At 40.8% G+C, this 18,010-nt stretch overlaps 2 protein-coding genes across 3 annotated transcripts in view; one reads left to right on the forward strand and one right to left on the reverse strand.

Annotated features, from left to right (window-relative positions):
- The window catches only part of tmem131 (transmembrane protein 131), a 42,990-nt gene extending 37,715 nt beyond the window's left edge, over nucleotides 1-5,275 (forward strand). For both annotated transcript variants that reach the window (XM_078168566.1, XM_033621417.2), the window contains exons 33-41: nucleotides 569-699; nucleotides 787-905; nucleotides 985-1,137; nucleotides 1,883-2,033; nucleotides 3,445-3,560; nucleotides 3,661-3,742; nucleotides 3,829-3,932; nucleotides 4,046-4,206; nucleotides 4,285-5,275. In XM_078168566.1, the coding sequence (XP_078024692.1) occupies nucleotides 569-699; nucleotides 787-905; nucleotides 985-1,137; nucleotides 1,883-2,033; nucleotides 3,445-3,560; nucleotides 3,661-3,742; nucleotides 3,829-3,932; nucleotides 4,046-4,206; nucleotides 4,285-4,551 (1,284 nt within the window). In that variant the 3' untranslated portion in view covers nucleotides 4,552-5,275. The remainder of the gene's footprint in view (nucleotides 1-568; nucleotides 700-786; nucleotides 906-984; nucleotides 1,138-1,882; nucleotides 2,034-3,444; nucleotides 3,561-3,660; nucleotides 3,743-3,828; nucleotides 3,933-4,045; nucleotides 4,207-4,284) is intronic.
- Nucleotides 5,276-9,192: 3,917 nt separating this feature from the next.
- On the reverse strand, nucleotides 9,193-17,913 carry LOC117253300 (inosine-uridine preferring nucleoside hydrolase). The gene is made up of 6 exons (XM_033620651.2): nucleotides 17,755-17,913; nucleotides 16,467-16,655; nucleotides 14,146-14,328; nucleotides 13,945-14,056; nucleotides 13,159-13,295; nucleotides 9,193-13,077 (listed from the first exon to the last, which is right to left on the reverse strand). The coding sequence occupies exons 1-6, from the start codon at nucleotides 17,896-17,898 to the stop codon at nucleotides 12,715-12,717; spliced, it is 1,128 nt and encodes a 375-aa protein (XP_033476542.2). The 5' UTR covers nucleotides 17,899-17,913; the 3' UTR covers nucleotides 9,193-12,714.
- Nucleotides 17,914-18,010: the final 97 nt, after the last annotated feature.

Genomic DNA, 18,010 nt, shown 5'->3' on the forward strand with positions numbered 1-18,010 from the left:
AGTTGTTGCATAGAGATGATACACCGTGTCATCTAGTTGAATTGGTGTGAACTGGCAGGTTTTCAAAACATCTCAGAATGGCACATTGGAAACAGCTGCATGTTTCATCTCGTCTCGTTGCGAATCTTTGGTCTGACCTGGGCTTTGAAACCTACCACTTACCCAGATACTGTTTTTACTTATACCTGCACTTAGCTGTCGGCAAAATGTGGATTAACCTAACTCACTCTAATAACCATATTATCTGGAAGGGTCGTAAAAGGCATTAGATGTAACTGTCTGATACCTGTAGACACCTTTTCTCAGTTGCACCTTCGTTTCGAGTGTTCTCATCGGACTATTTAACACATTTAGATGCTTTGATTCATTGCTTGTGTTTAGCCCCGTTTTCCTGTTAAATGAAGTATTTGGAGTGATTGTGGCCATGCTGTTATTATAATTTTCATACTAGCACTGACAGACTAAAGAGATGTAAGAAGACTACAGAAACAGCTCTAGCATCTACTGCTATGGAGATGAAATCATAATAAACATGCTGTTATTCTGCTTTTCTGAACATTTTTTCCAGGAACCAGTGAAAAAGAAAGGAAGAACAGCAACAACAGGAAAAGTGAAAGAAGAGACTTCAAATTTCCTAATCAAACCCAAAACCAAGAAACAAGGAACCATAAAGAAAGAGAGCCCCGTAGAAAAATCCAGGTCAGTTTATTTAATCACAAATAATACATCATCTTTCATTCACTGCATTTTTCAAACCTTTTTATGACGGATCTTTATTGTCCTTAGTTCTCTGGAGCTGCCATATGTCACACCGCTGGAGAACAAACAGCGCAAGAGCTTCACATCCAAAGCTCTGCACCCTCTCACCAACATCCCAAAGACAAGACCGCTGCAGAAACAGAGATGTGAGTGTCTTCACCTACATGTTGTCACGTTGCTGTCCGCTTCAGTACAGATATGTTAGTGACACATTTGTTTTGACAGTTGATGGGAAGCTGGAAGAAGGGCGCCCCTCTCTGTTGGCCAAACTGTTGTCCAGCGGTCCAGTGCCAGAGTTGGGCCACAGCAGCAGCTCTGAGGGGGAGAAGGAGTTTGCTTCTCCAGAGTGGGATGTACCACTTTCCAAAAACAGCGTCCGTAAGTCAAGATCTTTTTTTTTTTTTTTTTTTTTTTTTTGGTGATCAGATTTTTATTTTTCAATGCTGGTGATTTGATTGAATGTGAGGCCAGAGATATACTTTTAAACCATGGGTTTGCGGAGACTACTGGCAGGAAATCATTCACATACCTGCCCATGTGCTGTGAATGTTACTGGAGAATTCCACTAGAGGGCACACTTCCACGGTCTACTGTACTGGTGGTGGGTGCGGTTTAAAGGGTCGTGTCACGTAGACTCTAAACGAAATGTAACTGCAGCTATGCATGTTTAAAAGTTAGCACGTCCACCCAGATGTCATGTTTCCATCACTGCTGGTCAAAGCCAGAGCTGTGACCACTGCAGTCATTTGTCCTGGAAATCAATCAATCAATCAATTCAATCAATTTTATTTATAAAGCCCAATATCACAAATCACAATTTGCCTCACAGGGCAAAGAAATGAATGCTGATTGTAACCTTCCCCACTCAAGACAGAAGCCAGGTGTTAGTGGGCGTTAGTGGGTTTTGGTCTGGTGGGAAATGAGCTTTATTTGTCCCTCCAGTCTTTAAAATTTCCCCTCCTCATATCTTGGTGACGATTTGAACATTTGTATACCGTCACAGATGTTGTTTCACAGTCTGGGTAATTTAACATTTAAATTCAGACCTGAAACTGTCCTGTCGTGTTCTGTGTCCTTATTCAGACGCTAACTGGTTTGATTTTCTCCTGTTCCCCATGTGCAGAAGCAGATAGTCTTCAGCAGATCTCCCTCCAGACAATAAACGCAGACCCTTTCCTGAAGAGATCCGTCACAGCAGGGACCTGCTCCCCTCCACCCACCTCCCCCAGCTTACTGTCCAGAGGCACCTACAGCAGCGTGCTCAACAGTAGCAGGTATCCACTCGGTCAAATGTGTAGCTAAAACAACACCTTGTTTTGTTCATGTTTGAAATTCTGAAAGAACCAAGGTGTCTGTAAAAAAGCTCTCACAGGCGCCAGGACCTCTTGTTTCCCCACTATCACTGCCAGCGACTGTCAGAACCAGACACATATATGTTAACGCCACATTGACTGTGTCAGACCATTGCAGTGATACGTCAACATCATACTAAAGAAGGCGAGACTTGCCTGTCAAGAAATTAGTCAGGGGAGAGGCGTTTTTTTCTGGATATAAAACATATAACTAGGGATGTCATGATCTGATCTTAATGATGGTATCAGGGCCAATCAAGGCATTTTTTTAACTGATTAAAATCAGCTGTATTGAACTATGTACTATGTTTGCTGTATTGAACTGAGGAGGTTTTCCTCAGGAGGTTTTTGCTCTTGCATTTTTAACCTTTATAATCACAGCAGTGCAGCAGAGTTTCTCAAGAAAGCCAGCCTTGACCCTTCAACCCATCTTTAAATTACCATTTTATCAAACATTTTAGAAACAGTTAGGGCTGGGCCATGTAACGACTATGTACAATGTATCCATATGTTTCCAGCAAGATATAGATTTAGACAACAGCGTTTATATCAATATAGGGTCAAGTTGTGTTACATAAAGCAAACCAATGAGCATCGCTCCTCTCTCACACTCTCCGTCCCACTCACTCACTCACAAGTTCTCCAGCAACACTCACAGAGCTGCGCCTCTGTTTAATCTGTCTGTTACTTAGTCTACATTGGTCTATATGTTGTACGTGCTGCACTAAATCAGTCTGTGAGATAAAATTACGGCAGCACATGTGCAATCCAGCGCTGTACTCCTAGTTTATGACTCTCGCTCCTTCCCTCCCTCGGCCTCTCTGTTAATGCTCTGTGCATAAATAAGATTAATAGCTTTAATAAATGAAAATATTTAAATCATTTTCCAGCACTAGATTCATTTGAAATACTCATGTTATAGTTTTGTGTCCTGTGCTGCAAACCTTTAAACCTCTGTAGCTCCAGTGCTGTGTGCAAAACGTTAACCGTACAGCCCTGCTATATATGTTACATAATTTTTCATTCACATGTTGTTCAGCTGTGTATTTTCAAACAGGGTATAAAATTCCTGTTTTTGCATTTTATTTTGATCACAGTCTGTTTTTATAAAAGTGCTTGTGACATTTGAAACGTGGCTTTGACTTGCAGCTGAAAACATGTCGCCCATTTTGTAGGAAAAAAAAAAACAGATACGTATTGCGTGTGCTAGTCAGCCTGTAAATACTGAGATAAGAATTTTAGCTATTATTATAATAAAGCATGTTATTTTGGTTTGGTATTTTAAATGTGTATCTAAAATCTAATCCAGATTTTTGGTGAATTTCTGTTGCAGTGAGGGAAACCAAAAGAAGGCCCCAGGAAATAAACTGTCTGCAGCCACTCCACTCCCAGGCAAAAATGGGAACCCCACCTTCGCTGCTGTAGCTGCTGGTTATGATAAAAGCCCTGGTAAGTATGAAACCATGAACTAACTCTCCATCAAAGTGTGTTCATTGTTGCTATGGTGGTTAGTTTATGGGACAACACTGATGTTTGATGTCGCTGACAGGTGGCTCTGGCCCAGGTAAAACTGACAGCCAGGGGAAGAGTCTGGCACACATGACATCAGTGGAAAGTGACAGCTCTGACAGGTAATGTGACAAAATGAATACATTTGCATCCAGACGTGACATCAAGATTTAGCTCATTTAAAATTCTGCTTTTCTTTCTCCCATAGCTCTGGATTGTGGAGTCCCATTGACACAGCCAGCAGTCCAAACTTCCATTCGGCAAACTCATTCTCTGCTTTTGGACCCAACAATTCCTTCAACCTGACAGGAGGTAACCCATGCAGTTTGATTTACCATCAAACAGAAGAACGTAGAATAACTGGTGTTACAGGTTATAGCTGGCTGGCTGCGTCCAAACTGAAGTGTGTGTGTGTGTGTTGTTAGTTTTCAGTGGAATGAATCTCCCAAAGTCATCAGAGCCTCAGCAAAGCTGGCCTGAGTTCACCTCCGCCTCCGCCTCCGCCTCCTCCATCTGGGACATACCGAGCAGTGACTCTCTGCACTCCTGGCCCAGCAGCTCCAGCTCACCGACTGCCCCAACAGTAGTAAGATCCCTTATTTGTGTTTAACGTAGCTCCCCCTGCTCGTGATACTATTGTGAAGCTTCTCTTCTCTTTTTGAAGTCACTCCTGGGAAACACCCGCAATCCCTGGTCTGCAGCCACACCCTTCGGCAGCTCCATTTGGTCAACAAGCGCAGATTCAGCCTTACACCCTTTCCCTCCAACGACCAACTCAACAACGCTCACTGACCTGGTCAGCAGTCCCGCCCCGTCGCCGCCAACTTCAACGGAGATGAGTCGGACCTACAACCCGTGGAACATGTGGCGCCCCACCCTGAGCAGGCGCAGCTCTGAGCCGTGGCCCAGCTCCTCTGACAACGGCAATTAAACTGCACATGACTGCACTTAACAGAAGCACATCATGGATTGGATGTACTCTGTACGCTAAATCTAATTCTTTTATAATCAGAGAATCCCAACAGAAAGCAATGTTACCTGAAGTGTAATGGGTTGGGTAGCCCAGTGCTGTAGGCTACCAGCCCCGCAATTTAGTTCACTGCAGCTTTTTATTCATGGGGGGCAGAACTTTTTATTTGGATTTGTTTTAACAGGTGCCCCTAAATTAAAAATGGTAATAGCATGGTATGTTAACGCCAGTGCAGACATTTTTGCTGTTATAGAAAGGCTGGTAGTGCTGCATTCCTTCTCAAAGTTGGGTACACGGCGCGGAGTCTCTGGTGTTCAGTATTAATGTTGGAACAGATGTCTTCTTTTAAGCCATCAGTCTTCTTTTCACAGTCATTTTGGTTCTTATTGGTTTCTTATACAAATTGGTTTGAAAAAGTCAAATTCGCAAACATCTGCGTCTAAATCATTGAACTAGTCTTTTATTTGGCAGCAGCGACCTTTCATAATCTGAAATGTGATTCTTCAGAGCACCAACGGCCCCAAAAGCTTCATGGACATTCATGTTCCCATTTTAAAGCGGGCTCTGCCCTGATAATATCAAGAAGCCTTCGGTGAGAATTAATTGGTGATCAAAGAACACTTGCGTTTGAGGTTTGTATTGTACATCACCTCTATTTGTCAGCAAATTTAAATAAAGGATTTCAGCAGAACATCTTGTTTTTCATGTCTTTTTGTATTCTATTTAAACCTGCAATAACTGTTTTCTCTTTCCCACATGGGAGCATTGAAAACGTGTCAAGTTGTGTAAAGCTGAGGAAAGATGGAGACTCAAATCATACTGTACATTTTAGTTTCTGTGGAAAAGTGGCATGTGTGCTGCTAGATTGGCATTAGCAGTTAGTGCTAGTGATTAGCATAAGCGAGTCACAGGCTAATGCTAACAGAACGGCTAACAGTCATGACAGTTTGTATCAGTGGAGTCAGGAAGCCCTGAACTGTTTCAGTTCCCCGTCGAAAAGAGGTGTCTGACGGCCAAGGTAAAGTGGTGAAAGTATTCTAAATATATTTTAAGACCACTAAAACATAGCCTATAATATATAATTTCACAGACCTCTGGAGCACAGTGAATTTATTTAATAATATAAACACTTAGGGACATTTATACACGCATTTAAACACAAAAACAAGACATATTTTAGCAGGTCAAACAACCTAAATAAACATCACAATATTAAATGAAACAACAAAGCATAAGAAGAAATGAATACATGAATAATTTAAACTTCTGTAAAGTTTGGAAATGTTCCTATATTGTTTGACAGTGACAGCAGCAGATACTGTTGTGTGTGTGTAGCTGCAATGGTCTGTCAAAGGTCAGCAGAGGGCGCTCTGAGCTCAGCTGTGTCAGGGTCCAGTTCATGGTCAACAGCTGATGCACGAAAGATGGACGTTGACTTGAAGGCCAGATATGAAGAATGTTAGTGACTATTGTTACAGAAATGTCCAGGTAAGAGTGCTGTAAGGGGGCTGTTGTTGTGAAAAAATACAATATAACGTTAAACCACTTGGCATAAATAGTTTAAACCCTTAAAAACGTCTGTGAAAACAACAAACATATGTGTGCTAGCAATTAGCATCAACATTTTACAGGCTAATGGAAAGGGTAACGGCTATCATTAACTACATTATATTGTTAATATGTAAATTCTTATTAAGTCATAAACATTTGTGTGGGTTTCAAGTTATACTATGAGTTTGACATTACCTGTAAGACTGGCATTTGTGCTAGCTAGATTAGCATTAGCTATTAGTATTAGTGATTAGCATAAGCGATACACAGGCTAATGCTAATGGAACGGCTAACGGCTATCATTAACTACATCCTGCCGTTGCAATGTATGGTCATACAAAGTTTTGAACATTTGTGTGGTTCTCAAATTATACTGTGATTTCAAGTGTACGTATACAATTGGCATACGTGGTGCCAGATAGATTAGCATTAACGGGGGTCAGCCCTATGTTCCCACAGCTCTATGTTCCCACATTTCTAAGAATTTTTTTTTCACTGAAAACTAGGCCCTATGTTCCCACAGCCCTATGTTCCCACATTTCTAAGATTTTTCTTAAAATTAGGCCCTATGTTCCCACATTTCTAAGATTTTTCTTAAAATTAGGCCCTATGTTCCTACAGCCCTATGTTCCCACATTTCTAAGATTTTTCTTAAATTAGGCCCTATGTTCCCACATTTCTAAGATTTTTCTTAAAATTAGGCCCTATGTTCCCACAGCCCTATGTTCCCACATTTCTAAGATTTTTCTTAAAATTAGGCCCTATGTTCCCACATTTCGAAGATTTTTCTTAAATTAGGCCCTATGTTCCCACAGCCCTATGTTCCCACATTTCTAAGATTTTTCTTAAAATTAGGCCCTATGTTCTCACAGCCCTATGTTCCCACATTTCTAAGATTTTTCTTAAATTAGGCCCTATGTTCCCGCATTTCTAAGATTTTTCTTAAAATTAGGCCCTATGTTCCCACAGTTCCCATATTTCTAAGATTTTTCTCAAAATGAAACCCTATGTTCCCACATTTCTAGGACATTTTCAAAATTAGGTTTTGTGTTCCTACATTTCCCTTCAATTTCAGCCCTATCCTCCCACAAGGGTTAGGGTTAGGGGGATAATAGGTTGGGTGTAATTGGCTACCAAATTGGGAGAAAGGTGGATAAAATCTGATACAAATTTATGAAAAAGGAAGTGTGGGAACATAGAGCTGTGGGAACACAGGGCTGTGGGAACATAGGCACGCTCCCCATTAACGATTAGCACAAGTGACTCTCATGCTAATTGCAAGGGTAATGGCTGTTAGGGTCATTTAAATTCAGTTAAGTACCGGTAATGATGAAGTAAAGTTGGCCAAGTTCAGCAGTTCTTACTGTGCCCTCTTAACAGAGTTTTAGTTATTCAGAGCTGTGTAAAAGTTAAAATATTGCTAGTACACAGGCAGCACGTTGGCAGAGTCCAATCTGTCAATGATGTATTAATTCAGTCAGGTAGTCTGGAAAGTCAGGTTGTATTGTATTGATCTGCCAGCACTTCGTTTGAATAGTTTGCACAATCTTTTTCACAGACAGCACTTTGTCTGCTCATATAGTGGCCACTTAATGTACCTAAACTGCAGAAGGTACCAAGCCTTTATTTGAAGGTGGATTATTTTACAGATAGGCCTTTATTCCTACTTCACTCTGTTTGATTCAGTCATATTAGCATGAAGCATCCTCCTTTTCAGAGCTGCTCCTGTTTGCCCTGTTACATGTTTATGGCGTTATGATGTGCAAACTTCATACATCCGGATTCCATTTGAAGTTAAAAGTCCTGTAGCATCTGAATAAAGGGAAGCCCTTCGTTTTATCGCAAGGCCTTTACTGTGAAACATTTGCAGGAATATGTTGTGAGAAATTAACTGACTTATACTGCTCCTTAAATGTAGCTTTTGCTATCTTGTGGCAGTTGTGTGTTACTATAAAATACAATTTGGTTGGGATAACAACACAAAGACACACATATTGACTGAAATAGGACATTAAAGGCCTTTGCACACCAAGTTATTATTTTTCGTCCAAACTTATTGCATGGTTAAAGATAAATATGACCTCTTACTGTGTCAATCATCTTTACACACAGACTCTGAAACTCTAGTCTGCTTCCTCGACAAAGCCTATCCAGCAGAATGCAGTGTAGTTCGCATGGTAATGGAAAACCTGGAAATGACACGCAATTACATAAGCTCATTTTGATGTAATAAAATTTAGAGGTTATAATCAAATACATTAGGAATACAGTGATATTATAATCATGTCTGTTTTCCCTCATGCTTGAAAGTCAGTGCCAGACTGATAAACACTAAGTGCTTGTATGACTCATGCAGGTCGCCATGGTGCAGAAAGAGGGAGGTACCTCAAGTGGAGAGACACAAGCGAGTAAAGGGCTCTCTCTCTCTCTCATATTGTGAGTTTTCACAATGAATATTTTTTATTTAATGTTCATTTGTTTAGGGACAAGTATGTAGCATACTTAAATGCCACACATCACAGCATTTATAGCCTAAGCTAATTTGCAATGCCCGTCCCTAGCTGGGCCTTAAGATACAAAAGACTCAGCAACAACAACACAAGTAAAAGTACAAACAACAGTAAAAATACAGACAACAATACAAGACGCAAACTGCAATACATAATTAGGACCATAGAATATGAAGCACCAAATTATTCATGACTGCATAACTGATTCCTCCTCCTTCGGTTTCAGTTTGAGTTTAAAGTAAATGAAATCAGCAACCAATTTGAGCTCTGTAGATAAAGTATTCCACAATGGGCAGAAAAGGCTGTTTGTCCAAAAACGGAGTTACACAGGGGAACCTTACAGCTCCCACTGGCTGCTCCACGTGGTACTGAGACTGAAGCTCTAAGTGGAACCACAAGGTCACTGAGCACCTGGGGAGCCTAATTATTTAGGTGTTTATGGATGAGTTTGAAATTAATGAAATTATCAAAACTTTGTATATTTAGTTTCTGAGGAACGTGGCAATGATGTGCTCTTATTGGTTCCCTGTCCAAGATTTTTTTTTTTTTTTTGGATATTTTTTGCAGGCATTTTGCCTTTAATGGACAGGACAGCTAAGAGTGAAAGGGGGAGAGAGAGGGGATGCCGTGCAGCAAAGGGCCACAGGCTGGATTCGAACCCAGGCCACTGCGATAACAGCCTTGTACATGGGGTGCTGCTCTATCCACTAAGCCACTGGCGCCCCTCCTGTCCAAGATTTTAATTGCTCGATTTAATATCATCATAAGAGGTTTGGTTATTGTACATGCTGCTTGTGACCAAGAGGTTACACAGCTAACTATTTATTCAGGTGAGTAACGTTTCGAGCGTCAGCCTGATGAAGAGCCTGACGCTCGAAACGTTACTCACCTGAATAATTTACGACTGAGCATTGGAGCCCTGCAGTGTGCGAGCTGTTTGATTTTTCTGTTGATTGCATCGTTTTCGGCTCACTACCTGCCCTTCTTCCGGTTTGGATGTGCGTGTGTTTTTCTTTGTTTGTGATACACAGCTAACTGAAATAAAAAAAGTCATAGCATGCATGGAAATAGAACAATTAAAAAAAACATATCAGACTCAGCAAGGTTTATGTGCACAATGATTTTTATTGAGTGATGTATTAAAAAAAAAAAAAAAAACCACACACAAAAAAATCCAGACTAATACAGACTTGGTGTGCAAAGGCCTTAACACTTCAGATGAGGAAATCCAGAACTACAAAGATTTAAAAATAGCATGATTATAGTGTTGAATTCATTAATTTATGGCGATATAAATGTACATTGTGCTTTGCTTATCTGTGTCATATGACAGGCACCAGGAGTTTATCCACCCTTGGATAGCGGCCATGGATCAAACATAGATATGAGAAAGTACAGGGGACCTTAGTGATGCACAGATGAGGAGAAAGGAGAGTAGGCAAGGAGAGGACGGTGTACGGGTGACGAGGGCAGGAGAGGAAAGTGAGATGAGACAAGTTCCAAAAAACTTCCAAACACAGCAAGTCTGGATGGGATGTTCAATCCTTGGTTACACTATACGTGAAAGGGTAAGTTTCAAGCATTAAAATGTCAGTAGTGTATTCTTGTAAAAGATCATGGAAAATGACTTTTTAAACTGTATTAAATACAAATTTTCTTACACCCCCTGTAACATTGCCCCATCATCAAACTATTGCATTTCCTGCACATCTGGGCAAAAATGGGAGCCCCAGGTTTGGTGCTGTAGCTGCTTGTTACGACAGAAGCCCAGTTAAATATGTAACAGTGAACAAAAACTTTATGAAGGTGGCCTTGTAATGGTTTGCAACAATTGAAATTTTCTTGGCCAATTCTGATTTCCAGTTTATTTTTAGTTTGATTTGCCAATTCTGATTTTCTCTCTTTCTCCATCTCTCTATAATGGACAGCATACACGAACATGATTGTCACTTTCCTTTAACGGGAGATTTAACTGTAGGTTCATTTTAAACACTGACTATTAAATAACTTTCACATCTTCTCCAAAGCTGCACAAACGTACCTGACCTTCTCTTACTCTCACTTCAACTCCAAATAAAAAGTACAGCAGGTTACTGGACGGAGCTTTTTTGTACAAATATAATCCAGCTGAAAATGACTTGTAGTATATCTGTGTAGCATGTTTTACTTTTCAAAAAGAAAAAAGGAGCAACAGACTTTCATATGCTCAAATGAATTATTTACATATCAGAGAAGAACAATCAGAGAAAACAGTAGTCTATACTGTGGATGTAGTGATATTACAGAGAGCCTACTATTCATCATTTACTTAAAACGATAATTATCTATTTGTTTGTAGAATTAAAAAATTATTTATGAATTAGTATCAATATGGAATGTAAAGGTGTGTGTACAGTAGTGTCTCCTCTCCTGCCTGCCACACACTGGGTCTCATTCAGGAAATGTCAGCAAATCTCTCAGTAGATTTGCACATAAAAAAGCTTGGTACTAAAACCCTACACTGGATTCATGAATGCCATGGAAAACTCAGATTTAATCGTAGGCACGTGTGTATGTGCATGAGTGCCAATCAATAATAAATTGACAGCGCGCTCCCACTTGTAAGCAGTCAGTGTACATCCCTGCCCATAAATATGTCAGTGACGACCATATATGGAGGTGATAGTTACTATGGATAGGTGCGTCCTGTCGACCTGTGAACATGGAGCAAACAAAGAAAGAGTAAAGACAAACTTGTCCAGTGCTGACTCTGAAGTTATCTTAGGTGAATTGGGATTGAGAAAATTGAAAAAACACTTAGAAGCATGTTGTTTGCCTGACAGCATCATTTGAATCGAGCCCCTGCCCCTCCGTCGTCAGCTTCCCTTGTGTCAACTGCACACACACCAAGCACCCTGCAGAGCAGCATCACATCTCCCTCATCTGCCGTCATGGACAGCCAGCTAACTACTGTGTTTGCCCTGAGCCTCGGCATTCTCTGTCTCTGTTGTTAAATGAAACCACCATTAAAACATCTTAATGCAGGCAGTCTGATGTCGGTCATAACCCACCGTTAAATTTAACAACAAGTAATATAGTCTGGCGTAAAACCACATCAGCTTCCTCTAACTCTCTGGCAGATTTGAATTCACCAACAAGACATACGCCGAATTGCTTTCCCACATCCACAGGTCTTTTTAAACCAATATTCAATTTGAAATAATGTTTACATCTCCTACGTCAAGTCTCTGATAATTAAATTAAACAAAAATTACATGCAGTTTGGGACTGCAGTGCGTAAAGAGGGCAGAGGAGGAGATGTTATTTTATTTATTGGCAGAACTGTGTTTTCCAGTTTTGTATTAAGTCGATTTAAATTATTACTTCATGTTTTTAAGAATCTTAATCCGAAGCCTAAATCTGCTAAATACCAACTAGTCTAGCTAAATGTGTTATTTCTAATCTTTTGTCATGAACATAACAGCACAACACGAACTAAAATTGTAATTTCTAATAATGACAATCAACATTTCTGTGCAGTATCTTATTTACACAAGCACTACGAGCAGTCAGAAACAGGTGTAGACTTTGTTAGAATCTATGAAAAGATCGGAGCTAGTAGCATATTGATGAATGATGAAATACCCGTAAATTTCCTTCTGCGAAGAGTTTACACACAAATTCATTCTGCTCAGGTTTAATGAATAAGACCCAGTGTGTGCACGGCTCAAGAGGGGAGAGAGGGGGTAGAAGAGACCCCGCGCCTCTGGCAAAAGAGACAGTCACTGTGATTACTCTGAGCAGGATGCATGGAAATAAACTATGAACTTTTCCCCAATGAATAAGTTGCTGAATTTGTTGCTAGTCGCTTTTCAGAGATAAAGTCGCTAAGTCGATCCATTAGTGCACCTCTAGTGAAATTTAGAATGGAGAAAAGGTTGATATTGTACATCACCTCAATTTGTCAGGGTTTAAAGGGTTTAAGCAAAAATCATATTTTTTTTAATTCGATATACTCAAAAATGATTTGATTGAAGGAGGAACTTATCTTTTTTCTCCATACCCATACATATGTCATCAGTGATTACTTCTCAGGTCGTCTAACAGACTTCATGAGTAACTTACTAAACTTGGCAATGTCACACTTCGTGAGAACAAACACACTGTGGCTCTTCTTCAGCTCATTTGTGCGGTCCAGTGCCATCATGCCTCGAGTGATGGAACCCTGCAGCTCCACACGGACGGGACACTGGATTGTCTCTGTTACCACACTTTCGTCAATACACGCGGCCATTGCGTAGGCGTCGTAAGAGACAAAGCCAGGTCCAAAGTACACGTCTCTCTTGCTCTTCATAACGTTTTTGGAGTAAGCCCAGCATTTCGATGTTATTAACTTCATAAAGTTTGAAGCAGGTGTGTCCTGATTGATCAGCTCTTCAAAGAACTCCTGCACAAAAATGAACTCAAATAAGTTTTAAGTGGAAAAGACATGCAGAGTCATAGACTTCTTTGCGAGCGCATGTCTTACCCACGTCAGTGCATTTCTGCACGAGTACTCCCAGGATGCCAGGAATGTAGGGCAGTGAAACTCCTCAAGAACAATATAGGCAGACTCTGGATCCAATGCAAAGTTGAACTCGGCACATAGTGTCACATTTCCTTTTCCTGCAAAGACGAAATCAAGTTATGCAATCTTAAAGGAGCAGTGTGTAAAATTTGGGGGATTTAGTGGCATCTAGTGGTGACCGTTGCAGATTGCAACCAGCTGAAACTTCTCCAGGGATTAAAACCAGTAAAAGGAGTTTCTCTGCTGCTGTTTGGCTCATCACAGACGGGCCACTTGCCCAACACCTGCTAAAGTGTGCTCACCTTTCCTTTAGGAGGTTTTTGCCTATTTATCCACAGAGGTTTCTGCCTCACCAAAACAAATAAACCCAGTGATTTAATCCGGTGATAAACAGTGAAGAAAGCAGTTTCACATTAACAAATCAGTGTTTTACCAATGTTGCTCGTCGCCGAGGTGCTGCTAACTATAGTGGCTGACATGAAAACACAAATGGATCTATCTAGAGCCAGTGTTTGGTTTGTCCATTCTGGGCTACTTTAGTAATATGACGGTGCAACATGGCGATCTCCGTGGACGAGCATCTGCTCCCTATGTAGATATAAACTGACTAATTTTCAGGTGATTATACACTAAAGAAAACATATTTATTATATTCCATTTCTGCCAATAATAATTTCTGCCTAAAACCTACACACTGGACCTTTACATGTTTCAAAATCAAACCCTATAATCATGTGCTGGTATTACCTTCCATGTTGCCTCCCATAATGTACAGGTCTTTGAGCTTTTGGGGGAAACATGGATCCAGTCTGATAGCCAGTGCCAGATTAGTGAGAGGGCCAAGGGCCACCAGGGAGACCTGTGGGGAGCACATTTTAGTGGTTGAACATCAGAGACCAGCCACACACACACACACACACACAGACCGACCACTGAGAGGTTTCTCACCTGTTTCTTGTTTTCATTCACCAGCCTAATCATTGCATTGACTGCATGCTCTCTCTGGATTTTCTCCGCCCAGTGTGGGTCTTTATCTTCAATCACATCCCCGAGTCCATCAGTTCCAAAGTGGTTACTAACGGGGTTACTGGCTCCAACTAGAGGACCAGCAGCACCTCGGAACACAGGGATCTGCAGAGAAACAAAAGGGAAAGATAATCCTCATGAATACTTTTGTAATAAAGGAACTATACCTGACATTCAGAGCATTAATACAGCAGCAAATATCTGTTTCTGTGTAAATATATATTGGAGTGATGGTGTCCTTTTCTGTCAAACTTTGCCCTTTTCCTGCTTTTCTATCCATCTGACCCTTTGGCTCCCACTCGGACCCCCAGATGGCACTATTACTGCCATTCATATTCTCAAGTTTGTGCGTCAGGGATTTTAACATTTTGTCCTAAACTGAACTACGTAAAGATATAGTGGAGTGACGGCGTCTTGAGCAGATAATGAAGTTGTGCTCCCTCTGTGTGTGTGTACTCCGAGCTTCTCTGTTCGCCGGTCTGACCGTGCGTCATCGTGGAGGTGTAGTGCTCTGTCAGCACTGTTCGCGCCATTAGCACTGTTAGCTGCTAGCCACCAGCTCAGCTACCTTCATGTTGTGAGTTGTGTGCAGACAACTACTGAAGCATAGACATGCTCTGACTGTCTTACAGTTCCTTTAATTCCTGTTGAGAGTGATCGTCTTGTTTATTTAAAGCGGAGCTCATATTTTTTTCTGCTTCCCTCTACTGTACTTATTTTTAAATCAGCTCAGAAATATCTCTGCTAATCTGATGTATGGAGACATGTTAACATCAACATGTGGGCCTATTTGGGGACCCATACAACTACAGAAAAAAGAGCAAGACCCCACAAGGGTTGTTGTAATGTCAGCTGCGGAGATTCTCCTGTGCGTCTCCAGCTGAACGTCAACATCTGTTACAGATCAGTTAAATTAAAGAGGAGCACAGTGAATATTTCATTCCACGCGTCTTCCTGTAATGTTAATCAAATCCAAATGGGGCTTAATGAATACAATATTTATGTACAGTACAGCACCAGCTTGTGTAAAAAGATTTGAATAGTGTCACTTTTTTGGTGTAAATAATCACATGTCCTGAGTGCACTCAGTTTACCAGCTGAAGTCTTTGGTTTTAATGCACCAGGAAATGATGTGTTGAATGAAAATTATAGGGTGACTGCACTGCTTGTTTTAAAAATTGAGTGCCACTCATAAGAAAAAACAAAACACTTGTTGCGCCTTTTTATTGTTTACCCTATCACGTCCTAGTAGCTATTTCTTAAAATGTTGAGGCAGAGGGTACTGTCTGTAGCTCTGGTTGAGGGTGAGAGGCTGTCAGCAGAGAAGCAGAGATCTGTGTGGGTACATGAGACCCTAAAGAAGAGGGTGGATCATGGGGAGTACCTCCAGTTGGTCCAGGAGCTTTGCCTCCATGATTGCTGTTTCCAGGCATATTTAAGGATGACTTGGAGGCAGTTTGACAACCTGCTGTCTGTTGTCGGGTCATATAGCTCTGGGTATCCAGCAACTGCTACCACCAGTTTCTCCTCCATTGTGCACCTACTGTAAACTTGTTGTCGTGACAACTACAAAAGGCCCGCCTCTCAAATAATCCAACTGGACAATGGGAAATAAGGTGAGGAAAAAGTGATGATGTGGGGCACTTTTCCGCACAGAGTGAAAAGTTTTTTCAACTTGAGGAGTTCAGAATGCTCTGTCAAAAATGCCAGGTGCCTAGCACGCAGAAACGCAAGGTGCGTCGCAACGCAAAAAACCTGCACAAAAGTCTTGATTCTCATTAAAAATATTTACAAAAAGGTGCCTCCAGCTGCTAAAACGCTTTCTGTGTGATCGAGGCCTGAGACTACAGATGACAATACAACTCCACTGCAAACATCCCTAATGATCCCACCCTCTAATCTCAGGCTAGTGAGCAAACATAGTGATGCTAGCACAAAGCAAAAAATCTCTTTAGGGAGGAAGTAAGCAAAGTGAAGGGCGTTGTTTATTACCTACCCATCAGCTATTAACAGCTAACAATGGTTGGTTGTTTTAACAGTGATCACTATCACCTTGTAACCTCAACCAAATAGGTTATGTACCTAAGCCTAAGTAAACCATCATTAGTGTGTTGTGGCAGATCACAGAAAACATTTCACATCAACCGTTTTAGAGGAAACTGAGTGGGACAGTGACAGTGAGTTTATATTCTGTCTAAAAATATTTTCATGTGGTCATTTAAAGACAGCCTCAGAAAACTTACCCCCTTGCGCTCACAGACGGAGAGCACCCTCAGAACATTCTGACACACATGGTTGACTGTTGCGTTTCCAAATACACAGGTAATGCCCATGATCTGAATGTGAGGTGCTGCCAGGGCCATCATGATGGCCTGAGCATCATCTATGCCGCAGTCAGTGTCGATGATCACCTGCTTGCTTGCCATGGTTTCCTGTAACATATACATTTCCAAAATCACAGTAAAAATACTACATCACGTCTTTCAAAGGCTGGAAGCTACAGGCTCAGTTAACAAAGACGTTAAAAGAAGTTTGTGAGTGTTATATTTTATTCTTTCTTTACACCATGTTACCATGAACTAATACAACTAATTTATACATAACCTCCCCTTTCATGTGGCAATTAATCCTATAGTGTAAGGTATTTTTTTAATAAGGTACCAGAGTAAAAACTAACATTAAAATATAGCTTGTTTGTATATTCTTTAAAAATCCCAGGGAATGATCCCCCCGGGCCCCCGTAGGAAATCCTAGAAACGCCTCTGGCTTTTAAACCCTGCATTCATGCGGTGTCCGGAATCATCGGAAAAAGTGAGTTACTGGTTGGGAAAATTCAACTGAACGCCCCCTCAACTTGGAACAATAACTCGGACATTTTGGGAAATGAGTAACTGAGTTAATGTCACATATGCAGAAACATGGCGGACTAAAGTAAATGTTCCCATCATGGAAATAAACTTTTATTAATTCACACATTGCGCGCCTTTATCTGTAACTCATATGTAATGTAACCGTTAGTTGCTGCCCATGAAGAGATCCGTTAGAAAAGTTATTTATTAGCATCAGTCAGGTAAAGTGATATCTGTAGTTTTAGGGATGTCTTGGTGCAGCAACAAGTCTGGGACAAAATCACAGTAATACAAAGATTCAACTGTTATCACCGTGTTGTTAAAAAGCTCTGGGCAATAAAATACAACACAGCTCCTTTGTAGCGTCCATGTTGTTTTCCCATTACGACTTAAAGCTCGTGAACACACCCAAGTCGGAAGAACCACTTCCCAATTATTATTACTATTAATATACATGTATGTTCCTCAGGAAACGGGACCACCCGAGGAGCGCGTGAATGCAGCATAACACTTATTTAGTCTTTTTCACCTCTGAAGTGTGCGTGCGGTTTAACAAAGCGCGTGACTGATAATGCATACGAATTAAAAAAAATGCGTCTATGCCAACATGAATTATAGTGTAAGTATTATTATTTATTATTTTTAGTATTCGGCTGGTCAGTAAAATATGGGACAGGCTTACCTTCAGCGAAGAAAAGTTTAAAGAGTCGCCGCAGACGCTCCTGTGATTGGTTTGAACTGTTGGATTGTACCACTGCGTACTAACACGGGGGTCAGGCCCTCTGAAAGTGACGTGTATATGTAAAGTAAATTTAATATAACTCATTGAAACACGGTCTTCAACAGGCAGTATTACTTTTGTGTTTGTCTACATTGTTGACGCGAGTGTTTTAATGTTGTAATACAGCGTTAATATTTTCGGACACCCCGGTTGGCTC

Source organism: Epinephelus lanceolatus, chromosome 6 (genome assembly GCF_041903045.1).
Source record: "Epinephelus lanceolatus isolate andai-2023 chromosome 6, ASM4190304v1, whole genome shotgun sequence".
Classification (NCBI taxonomy): domain Eukaryota; kingdom Metazoa; phylum Chordata; class Actinopteri; order Perciformes; family Serranidae; genus Epinephelus; species Epinephelus lanceolatus.